The sequence below is a fragment of the Rattus norvegicus genome, chromosome 18 (genome assembly GCF_036323735.1).
Source record: "Rattus norvegicus strain BN/NHsdMcwi chromosome 18, GRCr8, whole genome shotgun sequence".
NCBI lineage: Eukaryota > Metazoa > Chordata > Mammalia > Rodentia > Muridae > Rattus > Rattus norvegicus.
In genome coordinates, this window is record NC_086036.1 from 27,171,378 (window position 1) to 27,188,724 (window position 17,347).

At 45.5% G+C, this 17,347-nt stretch overlaps 1 protein-coding gene across 6 annotated transcripts in view; it reads right to left on the bottom strand.

Moving 5' to 3' along the window:
• The window catches only part of Sil1 (SIL1 nucleotide exchange factor), a 231,934-nt gene that overhangs the window by 24,852 nt on the left and 189,735 nt on the right, over positions 1–17,347 (bottom strand). Inside the window, exon 1 of one of the 6 annotated variants that reach the window (XM_039096722.2) lies at positions 10,578–14,827. The exons of the other annotated variants lie outside the window; for them this stretch is intronic. Coding sequence (XP_038952650.1) covers positions 10,578–10,801 — 224 coding nt within the window. The 5' untranslated portion in view covers positions 10,802–14,827. Of the gene's footprint in view, positions 1–10,577; positions 14,828–17,347 lie in introns of those variants that run through there. 6 annotated transcript variants of the gene reach the window in all.

Below are 17,347 nucleotides of genomic sequence, written 5' to 3' on the forward strand. Positions count from 1 at the left end.
CAGTTGTCAGCACTGGTGTCCTCCCTTCTCTGAGCTCTGCACTGTAGCCTCCAAGTACCTCTGAGAAGCACCACTGACAGGACTGGGCAAACCAAGACACAACAACAGGAAATGACCTCACAGCTTTCATGTTCCAGTGCCAGCTCCCAATTGCTTGTGGTTCTGAATAACTGAAAGAGAATAATCCACTTGGATGATTTGGGAGGCCAGCCGGTCACACAGATTATCTCAGAGTGGTTTATTCACATAAGGGATGATTGGGAATTACCCCAACTTCTGTTAGAGGCTCAGGTATCACATAGAAGGCCACTGAAGATGGCAGTGTGAATAGAAGACTATGGAGGAGAGCCTGCTCCTGGGCTCAGGTTTCCTTATAGTCACGGTAGTTGCTGCCCTCCCTCAGCCATGATGCTGATATTGGTGTGAGAACAGCTCTTTCTGTGCCTGGACTCTGAGCTTTATGTGCCGTCCATCCACCACCACAACTCACTCAAACTCATGAGGAGTAAATGATACACGCTGTGCTCTCCAGTTCTTAGCTATGGAGGTTGAGACCCAGGCAGCTTAAATAGCTCCTCTGGGGACACAGCATATTAAACTGTCTTTCCAGAGACCAGGCCTTACCAAGGTATTCCTTTCCTACCCAACTCACCATTCCCACATTGTAAGGAGGTCTTTCCAAAACACCCAGACTTTGAGAGGTTGGAATCTGTCCTCTTCGGTGCAATGCTGTCCAGTACCTGAATGTGTGGCAGTGCTTCTAGAGGCCCGTGAACAGAACTGAGGCTCTTGCCAGCAGTCAGCACCAGCGTGGTGACCTGTGACCTGAGAGCAGAACTTTCCACCTCAATCTGCATCTGACGTAGACATTGAAATGCCTGACCTACACACACTATGTAGACAATGAAATGCCTGACCTACACACACTATGAAAACTATTTGCCATTTTAACTGGGAATAATTTGTTACAGGGCAACATACAGCAAAACAGTAGACAGGAGGAAAAGAAATGTTTCCATCAAATGATACAGCAATGGCAAAGCCAGGTCTGGCATCAGGGCCAGAGTTCACTAAAGCCCTGACCTTCATGGCCCAGCTACTCCGGCAGCCTATAAAGCTCCTATAACATAATACACATTCCTCTGTCTCTAGCAAGGGCGATGATAAAAATAACAAAAGCTACTGAGAAGTCACTGCATGCCCAACACACGCTTGGCATTTCTGTCATCCCCTTTCTCCTTCACAGTAACCCTCAGAGGAGCTCACAGCAAACACTAAGTGAATATTTGTTACACGAATAAAGAGCGAATACCAGGCAGTGCTCTGCAATTGATCCACATCTCTGCTACATCTCCAACCTACACCCCACTCATCTGGATGCTAAGCATCAGTTCAATAGCTCTCCAAACGCCAACCCCAGGCAGAGCCACCCCAGGCAGACCCACCCCAGGCAGACCCACCCCAGGTAGAGCCGCCGTCCTCATCTTACAGAGGTGGAGACTGCCTGCAAGATTTAAGTTTCCCAAGGTTACAGAGCTGTGGGTGGTGATGCACATTCTGGCCATACAGTCCTTGCTTTATATTTCACATATCCTATCACGTGGGCCTCTCAAGAGCTACCGGAAGCCATTAGGAGCAGATAGCAACATTGCCTCTGGGTTCTGCATCCCAGGTCTTGAGATGTACTGCCAACATTGCAACATTGTCTCTCTGGCTCTCAATTCCTGTCACACCTGTCTCTGACTGCTCCATTGGCTGGCTCAGTTTGTTCTTCGTCAGACCCCTCCTCTGGCTGTCCCCTCTGCCAGGAAAAGTTTTAGTATTATCATGGGCGCTGGGTCCAGAATGGCATCCCTTCAGAAACGTCTCTTTAACTAATCCTCACGGGAAGCCTCACCTATATGCTCTACTTCCTTCGTAAATATTGCTACTGGCTTTTGAAAACAGCTTTATTGAGATAAAATTCATATATAAAATTTACCCACTTGTTATGGCCTGTCTGTGTGATAACAGAGTCATGCTACTGAGAACATTACCTCAAACTTTGCCCAAATAGTTGTTCATTCAGATCCTCTGCTTTAAAAATGGGTTGTCTTTTCATTACTGACCCATAAAGTGATATGTTGTTGATCTGCAAGTACTCTATATATTCTAGATAGAAATCCCTTACCAGATACGTGGTTGGTCTCCCTCTCTCTCTCTCTCTCTCTCCTCTCTCTCTCGCTCTCTCCCTCTCCCTCTCTCTCTCTCTCTCTCTCTCTCTCTCTCTCTTCTCTCTCTCTCTCTCTCTCCTCTCTCCCTCTCTCTGTCTCTCTCTGTCTCTCTCTCTCTCTCCTCTCTCCATCTCTCTCTCTCGCTCTCTCTCTCGCTCTCTCTGTCTCTCTCTTCTCTCTCTCTCTGTCTCTCTCTCTTACACACACACACACACACACACACACACACACACACACACACACACTTATATGGAAGCATTTGGTTTTGATGACACCAGACCCTTAAGAATTAATCTCTGGTATAAGGATAAACCATAAAGGAGGAAAGGCCCACTTTACTCACTCACCACTGTATCTCCACCCAACAAAAAAGTAGCCAGTACATGGTAGATATTCAGGACATATTCTCTCTTCTAAAGATTTTTAAATTATGCATGTATGTGTCTGCATGTGGGTCTGTGAACACATGTCACAAGAAGGCAACAGGAACTGTAGATGTGAGATGCCTTGAATGAATACTGGGGACTGAGTTCAGTACTGCTCCCCATTCCCCTCCGGAGACACAGTTTCTTTATATAACCTTGGAACCCACAGAGATCCCCTGCCTGTCTTCCCGAATGCTGGGACTACAGGCTGATGCCACCCTAACCACTCAACAACTCAACCTCTCCAGCCCCTCAGCACATGGTTTTGAATTAATAGAATTTTAAGGACAAACAGGGTAAGTGCTGGTATAGGTAGGGGTGAATCTGATGGTATGTAGGATTGTTCCTGGTCCGGAGACTTTAGGAGGAAAAAGAGATTACGGTGTTCCACAGGAACAGGAGAGAGCACAGAGAGGACGAGATACGAGCTTTCTGAGCAGCATACGTCACCCCCACAGCAAACTCATTTCAGTGCTCAGGTCCCACCCTCTCTTTGCAGCTCCTCCGGAGTGAACAAAAACAAAACAATGGCTCACAAGTTGGGAAGGCCCAGGATGAGTGACCTGGGCATAAGAGGAAGGTTCTCTGCAGAACCTGAGCTCAGTGCTACATTCCTGAGGCCGGCTCTAGGCACACATTCTTCAGAACCCTTAGGGCTTGTGCTATGCGGCTGACACCTGCTGGTGTCTCTGAGGGGAAAGGGGAAGGCAAAGGTTGGCTTCTTATTTGCCTCACTTAATCTTACCAAGATCAACAGCAAGAACTGTCAGAAAAGCCAAACATCCAAGGGAGGGCTCCTTAACAAAGCATCTCAGGGATCCTGGACTTGGCTGACCAAGCAGGCACTTCATTAGCCAGGCAGAGATGGGAGGATGGAACGAACTCAGGGTGAACTGAGTTCTGAATTCGGCAGTTTAGACAACTAATTCTCCAAGCCCTCAAGCAAGGAGAGGGTGACAGGTAGAGGATGGGGTCTGGGAGGCTGTCCATGACAGATCAAAGAGACTCAAAGACAAGGGCATCTGCCTGACCGTCCTTCCCTGGCTCCCGCTGACTTCCATGTGGCACCTTTGTCACCCAAAGCTCCGCCCTGCTAAGCAACTGCTTCACCACTGAGCAGCAAACCCTCAAAATGGCACCGCCTTTTATGATAACAAATGGACCGCAGATGGATTTCTGAGCTATAAGCACATGCACATACATGTATGAAGTTGCCTCTGGGAAAGCAAATATTCATGAATAGTTCCGTGCGCCAACGAGGGCATAGGATGAGAAACAGTGCTAGTTACAGAGGTGGATCTGTTTTTAAAGTGCTCAGTGACAATGGCAGACCCCCCTCCTGATGCTACAGCAGCTTCCTCGTGCTTGCTTCAGGGGTTCACCCTGTCACCCGTATGGATGTCTCTTGTGAGAAGCATCAGGGACTCCGAGTGTTGCTGAGCTGGGCACTCATGCTTCAGAACACAGGCTATCAATCCCAGACTTCATGGAAGCAGTGAATACAAAAGTACAGAGAATCCCCAACAACCACCCCCAAGGAACAATCCAACCCGATTCACAACTGGGGCACCTGACAGGGGTCATTGTGTGGGCGTGGTGAGCCACTGAAATCAAGTTTCTTGACTGATGCTCACTTCTGATTGGTGGCCTGGGATTTTCCTTCTGAGAGGGATATGACCTATGGCACACAGCGATGTGGCAGGAGACATACTGTTTATGCACCCACGAGAGAGAAAACAACAGGAACACAAGTTACAGTGGGCTAGCGGTAAGCATGGGGTGCTGTGGTTGTGTCCGAAATACACAAAACTACCGTGGAAGACCAGGAGGTACGTGGTGCCCCTCTTCAGTGGTGCGTGACATTGGTAAGAGTGAGGCTTTTAAGTCACATTGGCCGCTTCATCTCAGCTGAAGCATGGGCCGTCTATGTGCCAAGGCCTCCCTGAGCCTCAGTTTCTTAATGCATAAAGTGAAAATGTAATTGTATTTATTTCACAGGAGAACTTACTTGCCCAGACCCAATGAGAACATATGGCAGAGGTGTTAGTCTGCTGCCTACCATATAGGTGCTTACACTTCTAAGCAGCCTTCATTTCTTCCCCTGACTAAACATTCTGAAACAGTGGCTGTGCCAAATGCACCTTTCTGTCTCCTGAGAGCATGACAGAGATGCAATTCAGTAAACATTTGTCAGACACGCTGGCTTCCTGTGTTGCACGATTGGCAAGCACAGTGTTCAAATGCATTTCTCCTCTGCATACCCATGGGTGCTCACTATCTCATCACTCCTTCCTACCCATAGGCAAGGAATTCCACGCTGAAGGCAGCCTGTCTCTGCAGGCATGGAGAAAGGTGAGAGTCAACAGGAAAACAAATGCTTGGGCAGTACAGGAGCTCCCCAGAATGCTGCCCTATTGATTTCCAAGTGTCATTATTTAAAGACAGACTGCTCTTCTTTCAAGGTAACCGCATCATCTTATAGTGGCCTCTCATCTGTCTCCCCGTGGCCTTAGCAGCTGTAGGAAGAACTTCCCTGTTGCCAAATAAGAGTCCGACAGACCAGGGGTTTGGCCACGCTCATCGCACTGTCAGTGAGACCTGGTATTCTTAGCGCCTGAGTCCCTCTGCACCTTTGGATATGTGTGATTTGCTGCCCTGGCTTCCCCACTATGGTTCTGTAGGGAACCGAGCTGTTAACAAAACACCCATGGTAGTAAATGGCCTTGGGTAAAATTCTCCAAAGTGTTTTCCTCAGCAAGAAGCTCTCAGTCATGACTACAACTTGGCTTAGTCCTCCCCTTCCTGAAAGGATCACATTCACCAAGCTATCCGGAGCTTTCTGCATAGTGCCATGCAGAAAGGGAGCAAGGTAAGGACAAGACTTCTTCCCTCTAGGAGACATAGGAGATGCATGTTGGAGCAAATGCCTGTCCTGCATCCTCGTTCTACTGTAATGAGTATCCCATGCACCAACCCTTGCTGTATGCAGCCACCCATCCACCTGGATACACAGAGTCTAGGGGTCCAGGCAGAGAAGAGGGCAGGGAGGTCTGGCAGGAACTGTGCATGCCAAAGCTAACAATGCCAAGCAGAGGGAGTCTCCCTCACACAAGCCTCTTTGGCATCCCTCCTGTCAGGGACCACGGACAGGCCCTAACTACCTATCCATATGTGACCTCTGTTGGAAATGCCTCGCCCATAGACAGATGGGGCAGGATGGCTGTGTCACCCTGGACACCAAAAAAAAGAGGCTTTTAGTCACACTGACTATCTTGGAAGATTGGAAACAGTAGCCAGAATGTCTCCCTGGTTAGGTTCCAATGAAGGTCTAACAAGTCAAAGGCTAAGAAAATACTCAAAAAAATTCCTCTTCCACTTTATATAACCAACAGACTATGGAAGCTAAGTGGTCCTCTGGTCACTAAGCAGAGCAGACGCATTACCAGACCCCAGGAGAAGCAGCGCTCAAGGCAGACAGGCACTAAGAACCAGGCTCCAGTATGTGAGGATGCTCCCTGGGCCCTGCATGGCAAGGGAGCGTGTTTCTAAAGACTGACTGACTTCACACCACCACGCTTCCTCTCCCTGTATTCTTGAGGCCTCTGAGTTTCAAGCAATGAGGAATGGTATTGCCATGTTCCCTGTCATAGATCATACCCAGACAAAAGCTGAGAGAAAGCCCCAAGTGTTGCTTATTCTTGGGGCCTAAGAGGGATATGAGACAGCTTGTGGAAGAGGATACACCTCTCATCAGACTGAAGGCTGCCTGAGGCTGAGAGATTCGATCCTTCTCAATGCTATTGTTTACAACAGGGACCTCAGCAATACAGGCAAAGTAAACTCCATGGACGTTACAGTCAGAGTAGCCAGTGAGATCAAGAGAATGCAAGCATGGCAGCAGGGAAGTGAAGTTCTCCTGTGTAACAGACCACGGACTGTAGGCACAGCGAGCTCATAATGAACAGAGCATTCAGGCCTTGAACCCTGCAGGTATTCAGCAACACCAGCCAAACAGAGAACTACAACTCGATCCATCCAAGTCCATAGCTGGGAAAGTCTCTAAAGATATTAACCATGCTTTTTGACTTCTGCAGTGCTACTTCTGGCTAACTGTTCTTGCTACCTGAGGTGTGTTAGCCCAGGGTGAAGCTTTTGTGCTTAAAAGCTCACCATGAGAAAGACATAGGATTGCACTCAGGTCCCGAACACACAGTGTAGTCACAGACTGGCTAATAAAGATGTTCCATTGGCTTGAACCCATATCTAAGTGGTCTTCACCACTTAGACCCTCATAACACAAGGGTTAGACATGGGTCTTGATTTTAACATTGCTAATGTGAGAGTAAGGAACCTCCTCTCCTTCCCTTGGGAATACTGCCTTTTAAGTGTGTTCCGTTTGAGAAATGTCAGTACAGATACGTTCCCACCCCTCCTTCTTTTCTCCCTTCTTTTCACCCTCATGTTTTGCTGTGCTGGTTTCCATCTAGGGATAAGTGAGAGCCCTTGATTCCCACTGACCTGCCTGGTTAGCAATTCAACAGGAAAACACCTCCCACCACAAAATGAAAGCAGACTTCAACTGCTTTCCTTCTGGCTGACTCTTATGTAAATGAGCTGCCTGCAGCCTGACTCACAGGAGCTCAAAATGGAAAACACACAGAGAGGAAAACAGCAGAGTTCAAAGGTAAAGGTGAGCCTTCCCTGCGCCCTGAGGCTTTATTGTACAGCTAGCACTCTGCCAGGGACTTGGCACAGGACTCATCTGCTCATTCTGAGGCCAGCAAGAAAGAGCCTTAGCTCTCTGTTCCCCTTGCTTTTACAAAAAGGAAATTAAAATCCTAGAGAAATAAAATGAGAACTTATCATCAGCTTTCTGTAGACGAGTCTGTGTCTCATATGTCTGTCTTCTGAGCTCAGATCAGAATCATGCTAGGGTCTAGGTGTGATGTCTCACCACACTGTGGCTGGAGACTGGTCAGATGGTGTGTTGGGAGGAAATGTGGCTTCCTTCCTTGCTCAACTCTGCCTGACTATGAAGGCAAATCCCAGGCTGTCAAGCTCACCAGACAATGTCTGACACAAACCAGGCCTCCTAGTATGATTCTATCTATCAAGCCCTTGGTCCTCACAGACTTGGTGGTCCTTCCTCCCCTCTCCCTGCTTTGCAAGGCCCTCATAGGCAGCAGCTACCCTAGGTGTTTATTTGCTCCAAACATTAAAAAAGAACACACCCATCTATTCACTATGGAGAAGAGCAGTTATTTTGAATCTATACATTATGCATCTCTGCTGGAAAGAAAGAAAGGAAAAATGAGCATTACAATCCTCTCTGGCAGACTTCTGCCCCCAAAGACAGAAAAGCAGTCTGGAATTACACCTTGTTTCCAACTCCAGGCAGCTCGGGGTTCTCCTCTCTCTTCTGCTCCTAGCTGGACAGCTCCACATGTGTCTGAGTTTCAGTGATTCACTCATACAGAGCCCCCAGAACAAATCCCGGGCTCTGACTGATTTAAGAGACAACTTGCACAAGTCCCTGTGATCTGGCTCTAATACTGTTTGTTTCTATTCCAATTATCTTGAATCGATAGTTTAAAACTGGGAACTGTCTGCTGTACATACCCAGTCTGTCTTAGTAGAGAATAAATCTAGGCCATTGTGTCCTTTTCTCTCCTAGGCTTAGGACAGCACCTGACATCTCAGGGCTCTGATTGGGCCAGAGCAGCTCTAACTCTATTCAACTCTTTAAGGATTCAATTAATCATAAAGCCAATTCCATTCTGGGCTCCATCTGTCTTGCCTCCTTCAGGGACTAATAATCACTCACTGCATGTTTTTACACACTAGTTGAACTGAAATTAAGGCTGATTTCATCACAGTATACTAAAAAACAAAATGTAGTTCTTGAAAATATTTTCAGAGGTATTTTAAATTTTTTGCTTGCATAAAGAAACTTTTCTGTAAAATGACATTTTTTTTAGAAACTTCAGAATTTTTGACACCATCACCCCCCCCCCCCTTATAAGAAGGCAGTCCCTTGAAGAATCAGCCACTCCTAGAGCTGAATGAGACAACAGAGAGAGTCAAGGTATCCTTGGACAAAGCATGGATATCCTAAAAATTGAGAAAAGAAATGGAGCTGATTTTATATTTTATATATTATTTTAAGATATATAATTAGTCATCCATCTTGGGACTGACTAGTGGACTTAGTTTACTTAGAGTTACTTTTATTGTAAGTAATCTATCCAGGAGGGGAAGGATTGCTTTTAGCATTCAGGACCTCTGGAAGTCTCTAGCTGGCCCGAGGAGTCTAAGCCCCCCCACTGATCTACAAGACAAGAATACAGCTTTTATCTTAAATACAAGCAGTTTGTTTCTCCCAAAAGTACTACTAGTTCTCCTGACAAGTACTCAGGGTGCGCTCAATCATGTCCTGTACCCTGAAGACAAAAAGTCTCTTTACAAGGAGCATGAGCAGAGAGGTGGCCAGGGCTCAGCCAGCTGACCTCCTGGTCTGGAAGGCAGGCCAGACTCACCCGTGGTACTGCAGACTTCTCAATCTTACTTTTTGCAGCTATGAAGTCATAGCTCGTGGTCTGTCCTGAGCCTACAGCTCCTAGTGGCTGGGGTCTGTTCAGCATGGGCTCTACACTGGTTTTTTTAAAATGGACCCATAAGGGATGCACTGCAGCCAAGAAGGAAATATATGTGCCTGCTTTATGACTTAACAGCTTTCAAAGTAAGATCTTGAATTACACAAACTCCCAATCAGGACTAATGACAGTCGTTCCAAACTTAACATCAAACATGTTTTGTGAGTCATACTCACTTTAAAAAGCCACCAGTAGTCATTTCATAGACACAACAATCAAAACCTCCTCCATTCGAACAATAAATTTTGCCTAGTAATAAGTCTAATTAATTAGAGCACTGCCATTTTAAAATGTGTCAATGTAAGCATTTTCTCAAAAACTTCCAGCTAAGCCATTTTATAATTACAAAAAAAATTTACCTCCTAAGAACATCTTCATGGATTGATAAAGACGTTCAAAGTATATTACTGGAGAGGGAAAGATGTGTTATAGAATCATGTCTATAAATGAGCAAAGTACAGGATTATATATATAAAAACGTTAAAACAAAACACACATTTTTGCACACCAACAAAAAGTTAATTAAATAAACTGAACTTAGTAACAAAGAAGAATCGTGTATTTGCCTTTTATGTAAAAATGACTCAAACATGAATAAGTGTCTCTGGCAGAAACAGCAACAGTAGCTGCCTGGAGGGGAGGGAACCTGGCACAGGGAGGCTTGAGAGTCACTGTGCCCCTTTGTGCCCTTTGAGCCATGTGACTATATTACCAATCAGAGTTAAAGATACAACCTTTAAGTAAATTAACTCAGACACTAATCAATATATTCCATGGGAAAATGAGTCTTCCACATCTCTTAGCTGCATGGCTTTACCAGCCTTCATGTACAGACTTCAAGAACTCAGAATCAAGAGCAGCCATAGCAAGAGAAAGAGACCCCTGGGTGGTTATCAGACTGGACAGGGTGGAGCAGCAAAGGAGAGGAATATGGAGACAAAGGAAGAGGGGGAAGAGGATGGAGAGGGGAAAGGCTGAGAATTAAGGCTGGACTTCCTACAGCACGCCCAGTAGCTCCAGAATAAAGGCTGGACCTCCTATAGCACGCCCAGTTGCCCCAGAATAAAGGCTGGACTTCCTATAGCATGCCCAGTTGCCCCAGAATAAAGGCTGGACTTCCTATAGCATGCCCAGTTGCCCCAGAATAAAGGCTGGACTTCCTATAGCATGCCCAGTTGTCCCAGAACAAAGGCTGGACCTTCTATAGCATGCCCAGTTGCCCTGGTAGGTACCCTCTCACTTGATCAGTATCCAAAATTTCTCACTTTTACAAAGAAACAACTCACAGTGAGTCACAGGGCTGGGAAAGGGTCTTTGTGTGATCCTTGCAGGAACGCATCACCTCAGATCCCTGTAGCTCTCTAACTGGGCAAGAAATGCCACATGAAAGCTGCATCCTAGCCTGGAAACTGAGCCTCTGACTCATCTTCTCATTCTGCCGCCAGCTGGCTCTGTGGTTTTGAACAAATCTCTTTTGCAGAGGCACTGAGTGGGAAGTGAGGCCCTTCATGCAGCCACTAATCAGCTGTTCTCAGTTCCTTGGCAAAGGCATGTAGCAGCAAGGACTCCATATTAAGTGACACATGTATGCTTCAAAGTGTACCTACTCCTGTCCTCTTGGCTGAGAAATGTCCCACAAAGTTACTCCTGGGTCCTTCTCCTCAACTTCTGCTTTCTTTGAATCTCAGCTCCTGCTCTAAGTTGGATCTATGTTTACCCAAAAGAGTTTCCCACCAAATAAGGACGATTGTAAAATGGCACTTGCTTACAGCATGGTTGTGGCATAACCACTATGGTGACGTTCCTCTAGGATCCCCAGAACTCCCCTCTTATGTCCTCCTTCAGCAGGCTCTGGTCTTAACTCCCCGTAGTGAAAATCTGGAAGACCAGCTCACAGAGGAAGCAAGGGAGGCTCCCAGGGACTTGCAGACCTTTCTCTTCATTTTTTGACATGGTTGCCAGCTCTTCTTCCCTTTATTTTGCTTTGTTTCATTCTTTTAAGCCTATAGTGTCCTCTATTCTTCTCATTTTGTGGGTTCAGTACAGAGCAGACTCTGGGTCAGAAGTCTCTACAGTCTAAATCATCTTGTAGGTTCCAGTCAGAGTAGGAAGGCTCAGGACAATGTGCTCTGGATGGAGGCAGAGGACTAGGGTATGATCCTTTCCCAGAGGCCTAGCTGTGTGTGATGAGACCAGGCAACCGATTAAATGCAGAGTAAAGGTAAAGAGAAAATGGGATAGAAATAAAGGAGCCTTAACTCTCAAGGTTGTGTGCAAAAGTGAAACGTAGTGCGGGGAAAAGCCTGGGAAGTCACTCTTGGAGAGTCCCTGAAACAAAGGCACTATGCATTGTGCAATACAAGGACATACTTCTGATCTACAGGCACATAACAGCGTCTTTACTCACTAACACACGGTGCTTCTGAGACGATGAGATACGGCCAGCTTCCTGAAACTGAAACTCCCACTAAAATGTCACTGCAGGGCTGCAAAGGATGGTGGTCAATAAGGTACAGGATCAATACTTCCTGCCATCTCTCAATTACTGCCCTCTCCCTAGCCTTTGCAATTCCCCTCTCTAAGTAATGGATACTGTTACCAGCAGAAGTGAAGTTGGGAAAGAAACTTTTAGCTGATAAAAATTCAACATATAAAAAGTTTTTAAAAAGTGCTTGACAGGCGGCTTATGAGTTCAATGTAGGAAGAGTTCCCATCCAAGACCTCATGACTTGGATAGCAGAGAAAAGCCTCTCAGAACGGATATTTTATTTATTTTGTTTGTTTTGTTTTCTTCAAGACTGTTTTCCTGTGAAACAGCCCTGTCTGTCCTCGAACTCACAGAGATCTGAATCACGGCTTTTTCTTTGTTCCCACAGGGTGTGTGTGTGTGTGTGGAGTGTGTGTATGTGTGTGTGTGTGTGTGTGTGTGTGTGTAGTGTATGTGTGTGTGTGGAGTGTATGTATGTATGTGTGTCTGTGGAGTGTATGTGTGTGTGGTGTGTCTGTGTGTGTGTGTGTGTAGTGTATGTGTATGGAGTGTATGTGTGTGGGTGTGTGTGTGGAGTGTATGTGTGTAGGTGTGTGTGTGCGTGCGCATGCATATACATAAGACAGAGGGTATTATTAGGCATTTTTCGCAACCACTTCCCCACCTCTTCTCTTTCTCTCCCTCCCTCTATTTGTTTGAAACAAGGTCTCTTACGGAACCTGGAGCCCACCAATTCAATTAAACTGTCTGTCTGGGCAGCAAGTCCCAGGGATCCTCCTGTCTTGGCTTCCCCAGCTCTGGGTTTACAGACACACATGCCGTATTTGGCTTTTTTACATTGGTGCTAAAGATGTGAACTCAGGTCATCTTGCTTGTGCATGTTACCAACTGAACTTCCTCCCTACCCCACTAAACAGGCTGGTCAAAGCTGGTTTTAGGATACTCTCTCAATAGGAAGAGCCTGCAATTATCAAGCTGCCAATGAGGCTTAATCCTAGAATGTCTTACTGCTGCCTCCTGTAATGGCTAGTTTTATGTCAATTTGACACAAACTAGGTCACCTGAGAGGAGTGAGCCTCAATTGAGAAAATGCCTCCATAAGATCCAGGCATTTTCTTAATTAGTGACTGATGAGGGAGGGTCTAGTCCATTGTAGGTGGGGCCATTCCTGGGCTGGTGGTGCTGGGTTGAGCAGGTTGAGTAAGCCGTAAGGAGCAAGCCAATGGGTAGCACCTCTTCATGGTTTCAGCTCCTGCCTCCAGGCTCCCAGCCTGCCTGAGTTCCTGTCCTGATCCTCTGGTGACATCTGTTATGTGGAAGCAGAAGCTGAATGAACCCTTTCCTCCCCAAGTTGCTTTGGTCATGGTGTTTCATCACAGCAATAGAACACGGACTAAGACACCTCCTGGTGCACATCTCGTGCACACACAAGGGGAGAGTTAGCTGCATCTTGACCACTGTTGTGGAGGGAACCAGCCTGAATAAGGAGATTCCCACAAAACCTAACCCTTCTCTCTTCATATCATTCTCCATAATCCTCCATTATCAGATTCAAATGTTGTATAGTCAATAAGGACACATGAGACCTCATTCAAAACCCTTGGATGAAAGTTCCTCTGTGAGAATCTGTCAGAGCTTCACATTACAGAAGAACACAGGTTTGGACATAAGAGTTTACAGTTCAATTCTTCCATAAATTGTCTATGGGTCTTTGGAGTACATCCTTCTCTGTAAAGCTGGTACAAAGGCTGGTACAACAATTAAATGTTATCTTATATAGCAAGTCCTTAGCCCTCCCAAGCTTCTTTCCCTCATATCCTGTCACATCTGGCCTAGGTCAGTTCAGCCCTATACAGTGCTCTTCAAACCTTGCCCATCCCACTGACATCAGAGTATCACATCGGCCCCTGGGCCACATGTACTTCAGCAGTAGAGTAGTGTCTGGCATGCGTAAAACCCTGGGTTTAACTTCCAAAACAGGTAAAACACACACACAGAGAGAGAGAGAGAGAGAGAGAGAGAGAGAGAGAGAGAGAGAGAGAGAGAGAGAGAGAGAGAGAGAGAGACAGAGAGAGAGAGAGAGAGAGAGACAGAGACAGAGAGATAGAGACAGAGAGAGACAGAGAGAGAAACGTGTACAATTTTCTTTTTTTTCTTATCTTTGTCTTCCTTTGCGCTCTCTCTCTGTCTCTCTCTGTCTCTCTGTCTCTCTCTGTCTCTGTCTCTCTCTGTCTGTCTGTCTCTCTCTCTCTCTCTCTCTCTCTCTCTCTCTCTCTCTCTCAGAGTTTCCTCTGTAGTCCATATTGGCCTTAACTCATTACATAGCCCAGGCTGGTTTCAAACCCATGGTAATCCTTCTGCCTCAATTTCCCAAGTATAGGGCTTATAATCAGATTTACATGTGTGTACCACCATACCCATATTAATTTTTTAAAAATCACAAATCCAGGAGGCCAAGACTATACCTCTGTGTGTCATTAGTCACTTTCCTAGGTGCTGTGACAAAACACAGCTGCTGCAGAAACAGCTTCTGAGAAGGAGGGTGTGTGCAGCTTACAACTAGGAAGGGACGCAGCCCCATCACGGTGGGAAGGCATGGCTGAGCGAGCGTGGACAGGCTGGTTGTACTGTGTCTGCAGTCATGAAGGAGAGAGCAGCTTACTTTCTCCCAAGCAATGACGTTACCACCCAAAGTCTGTGTGGGTCATCCCTCAGCTAAACCTGCCACCTGCAAACACTCTCTCAGACACCCCCAGAGGTGTATCTTTTGGGAGATTCCAAATCCAGTGAGGATTGACAATGAAGATGAACCCTTACACGGTGGAATATGTACTTGGCATAGAGAAAGTCCTGGACTTTTGTCAGTTTCCAGCATTACAAAAATAAAAATATCCTGGCATCAAATAGAAAAAGAAAAGGGTGGGGGGAGCGCTGGAGCGATGGCTCAGTGGTTAAGAACTGCTCGTCCAGAGGTCCGAGGTTCAATTCCCAGCAACCACATGGTGGCTCACAACCATCTGTAATGGGATCCAATGCCCTCTTCTGGTGTGTCTGAAGACAGCAACAGTGTACTTATATAAATAAATAAATAAACCTTAAAAAAGGAAAAGGAAAAGCAGCAGTAGCAGTAGCTGCTGAGTCGCTGGCATTGCCTTGGATTGTCTTTTCAAATTTCAAAATCCAGGTAACTTCATGAAATATTTTTTCAAAGCACACAGCAAATAAACCTTATCTTCCTTAAAGCCACGTGTGGTAGAAACTCTCAGTGGTGCCAGGATCTGTTTTGCACTCCTCCACAGCAAAAGGGCTTTTGCTGAGCAAATAAAGACTGCATTTCTCAACCTGCGTGGCAGGAAGGGCTGGGCAGTGTGATACAAGCAGCAGTGCTATCAGACGGTCTCTGGTATCCTCCCAAAGAGATTCCGAGTACCACTGCCCCTCTTCTATAGCCACTCTCTTCCCTGATCTAGGAGGAAAAGGTAACTTCTTAGACATGGTGCCACAGTGTGGCAGAAAGGAACTGAAGACCCCAGGGTCTCCCTGAAGCAGAACTGCCACCTAGCCCTAGGGTCTGACCTGAAGCTGTTTACATCTGTTACATTTGTGCCATTTTCTGTCACTTGCAGCCAAACTCATAATGTATAGACTGAAACCATACACCCCTATCTACAGTGCGAATGCTTGACTTCCTCTAACCAATAGAACATAGTAACATGTCAAGATGTGTGTGACTGTGTATGTGATTACAGAACAAGGACTGACCATTTAGTTATTGTCACACAAGCAGGAGTACCCGAATTTGATACCCAGCAACATTCCTGCCCCTAGTGGTTCACACTTGTACTCCTAGTATTGGGGAGATAGGGACCGGAGGCTTCCTGGGGCTCACTGGCCTCATCAGTGACTCCCAGGGTTCCTAGTGAGAGACTGTCTCAGAAAACAGGGTGGACAGCTTCTAAGCAATAGCGCTCAGGGTTGACCAGTCATCTCCACACACAAACACTCACATACATACACAAAACATTTATGTTCTGCTGAGAAATATTTTTCCTTAGTTTTTTTTTTTAAAAAGACTTATTCATTTTATGTATGTGAGTACATTGTAGCTGTCTTCAGACACACTAGATGGGGGCATCAGACCCCATTACAGGTGGTTGTGAGCCACAACGTGGTTGCTGGGAATTGAACTCAGGACCTCTGGAAGAGCAGTCAGTGCTCTTAACCTCCGAGCCATCTCTCCAGCCCCTTAGTGTTTTTTTTAATGTTTTAACTGTGTATGCGAGTAGTTAACCAAGCAAATGCATGCGACAAGCGAAGGAGAGCTCTTAGGAGCTGGTTCTTCCCTTCCACCGTGGGCTCTGGAGATCAAACCCAGGCCATTGGGCTTCTCCAGCAAATACTTTCACTCCCTCCTGGAAGAAATAAATTGCCACGGTGTGAGCCATTGATTGAGGTGGCCATGTGACGAGGAGCTGAAGGACATTCTGCCTGACAATCTGTAAAGAACTAAATTCTGCTTACAATCACACGCGCTCAGAGGAAGATGCTTCCCAGTTAGGTACCACATAAGACTCAAGTCCCAGGTGACAGACGCACTGGGCTACAGAAGTGCAAAGGACATATATGTTAAATCATATGTGGACTTCTAACTCACAGAGACCTTGATGTCATACCTGTCCATTTTTATAGTAATTTGTTAAGTAGTGATTAAAACCCAATGACCAAGAATATACATTACAAAAATGTAGGGGTGATGCTCTATTAAGTGACATATAAGTAAGCTCATCAAAAAGTTGCCACAGAAGTATATTCCATGACCATCTGAATAGATGGGAAAGGAAACAAAATTCACTATGAATTGCTAATGACATTGATACACACACACACAACACACATTTTATCATGCCTATCTAAGCAAATATAAATACATATATATAAATAAAGCACACACAATACAATTAATTAAATGCCAGCAGCATGCCTTATCATTAAATACACAGCTATAAATGAAAGCATGTGTTAGGCTCACTATAGTAGAAAGGGGGAAGGCCTGACCTCGTTTTAAGCATTTAAGACTTCAATAAGGGTTTGATTTTTGCTTATTTGGGTTTTGTCTGTTTCTATCAACAGTCAGCAGCTATTTCCAATAACAGACACACCTACCTTTTGGGAAAAACACGGTATATATCTTTTAATCCTCTCAACAAGGCGGGTGGGTAGCATGGAAAGGTTTGGAGAGAGGAGAGAGGACAGAGAAGAGAGGTAAGATGCAAAAAATATAATTATATTTTTAAAGTTAAGACTTCAAGTTATTATAGCTATATAATTTTTGAAGTTTTAACCTCAAAAAATTTAAAGATTTGCTTTTTATGCATTCCAAATAAGGTCTTGTTACACAGCTCCCTCAAAAAAAATCTTCTCAATAGCATAAAAAAGCAACAAAATTTCTCATCATACAGGGTGCTAACACAGAAGTGACTGAACATCTGAGGTTAGCCTGAACTACATAAACAAGATCCTGTCTCAAAAAAAGAAAAGCAGGAACAATTAGAGCAAAAGCTGAGAAAG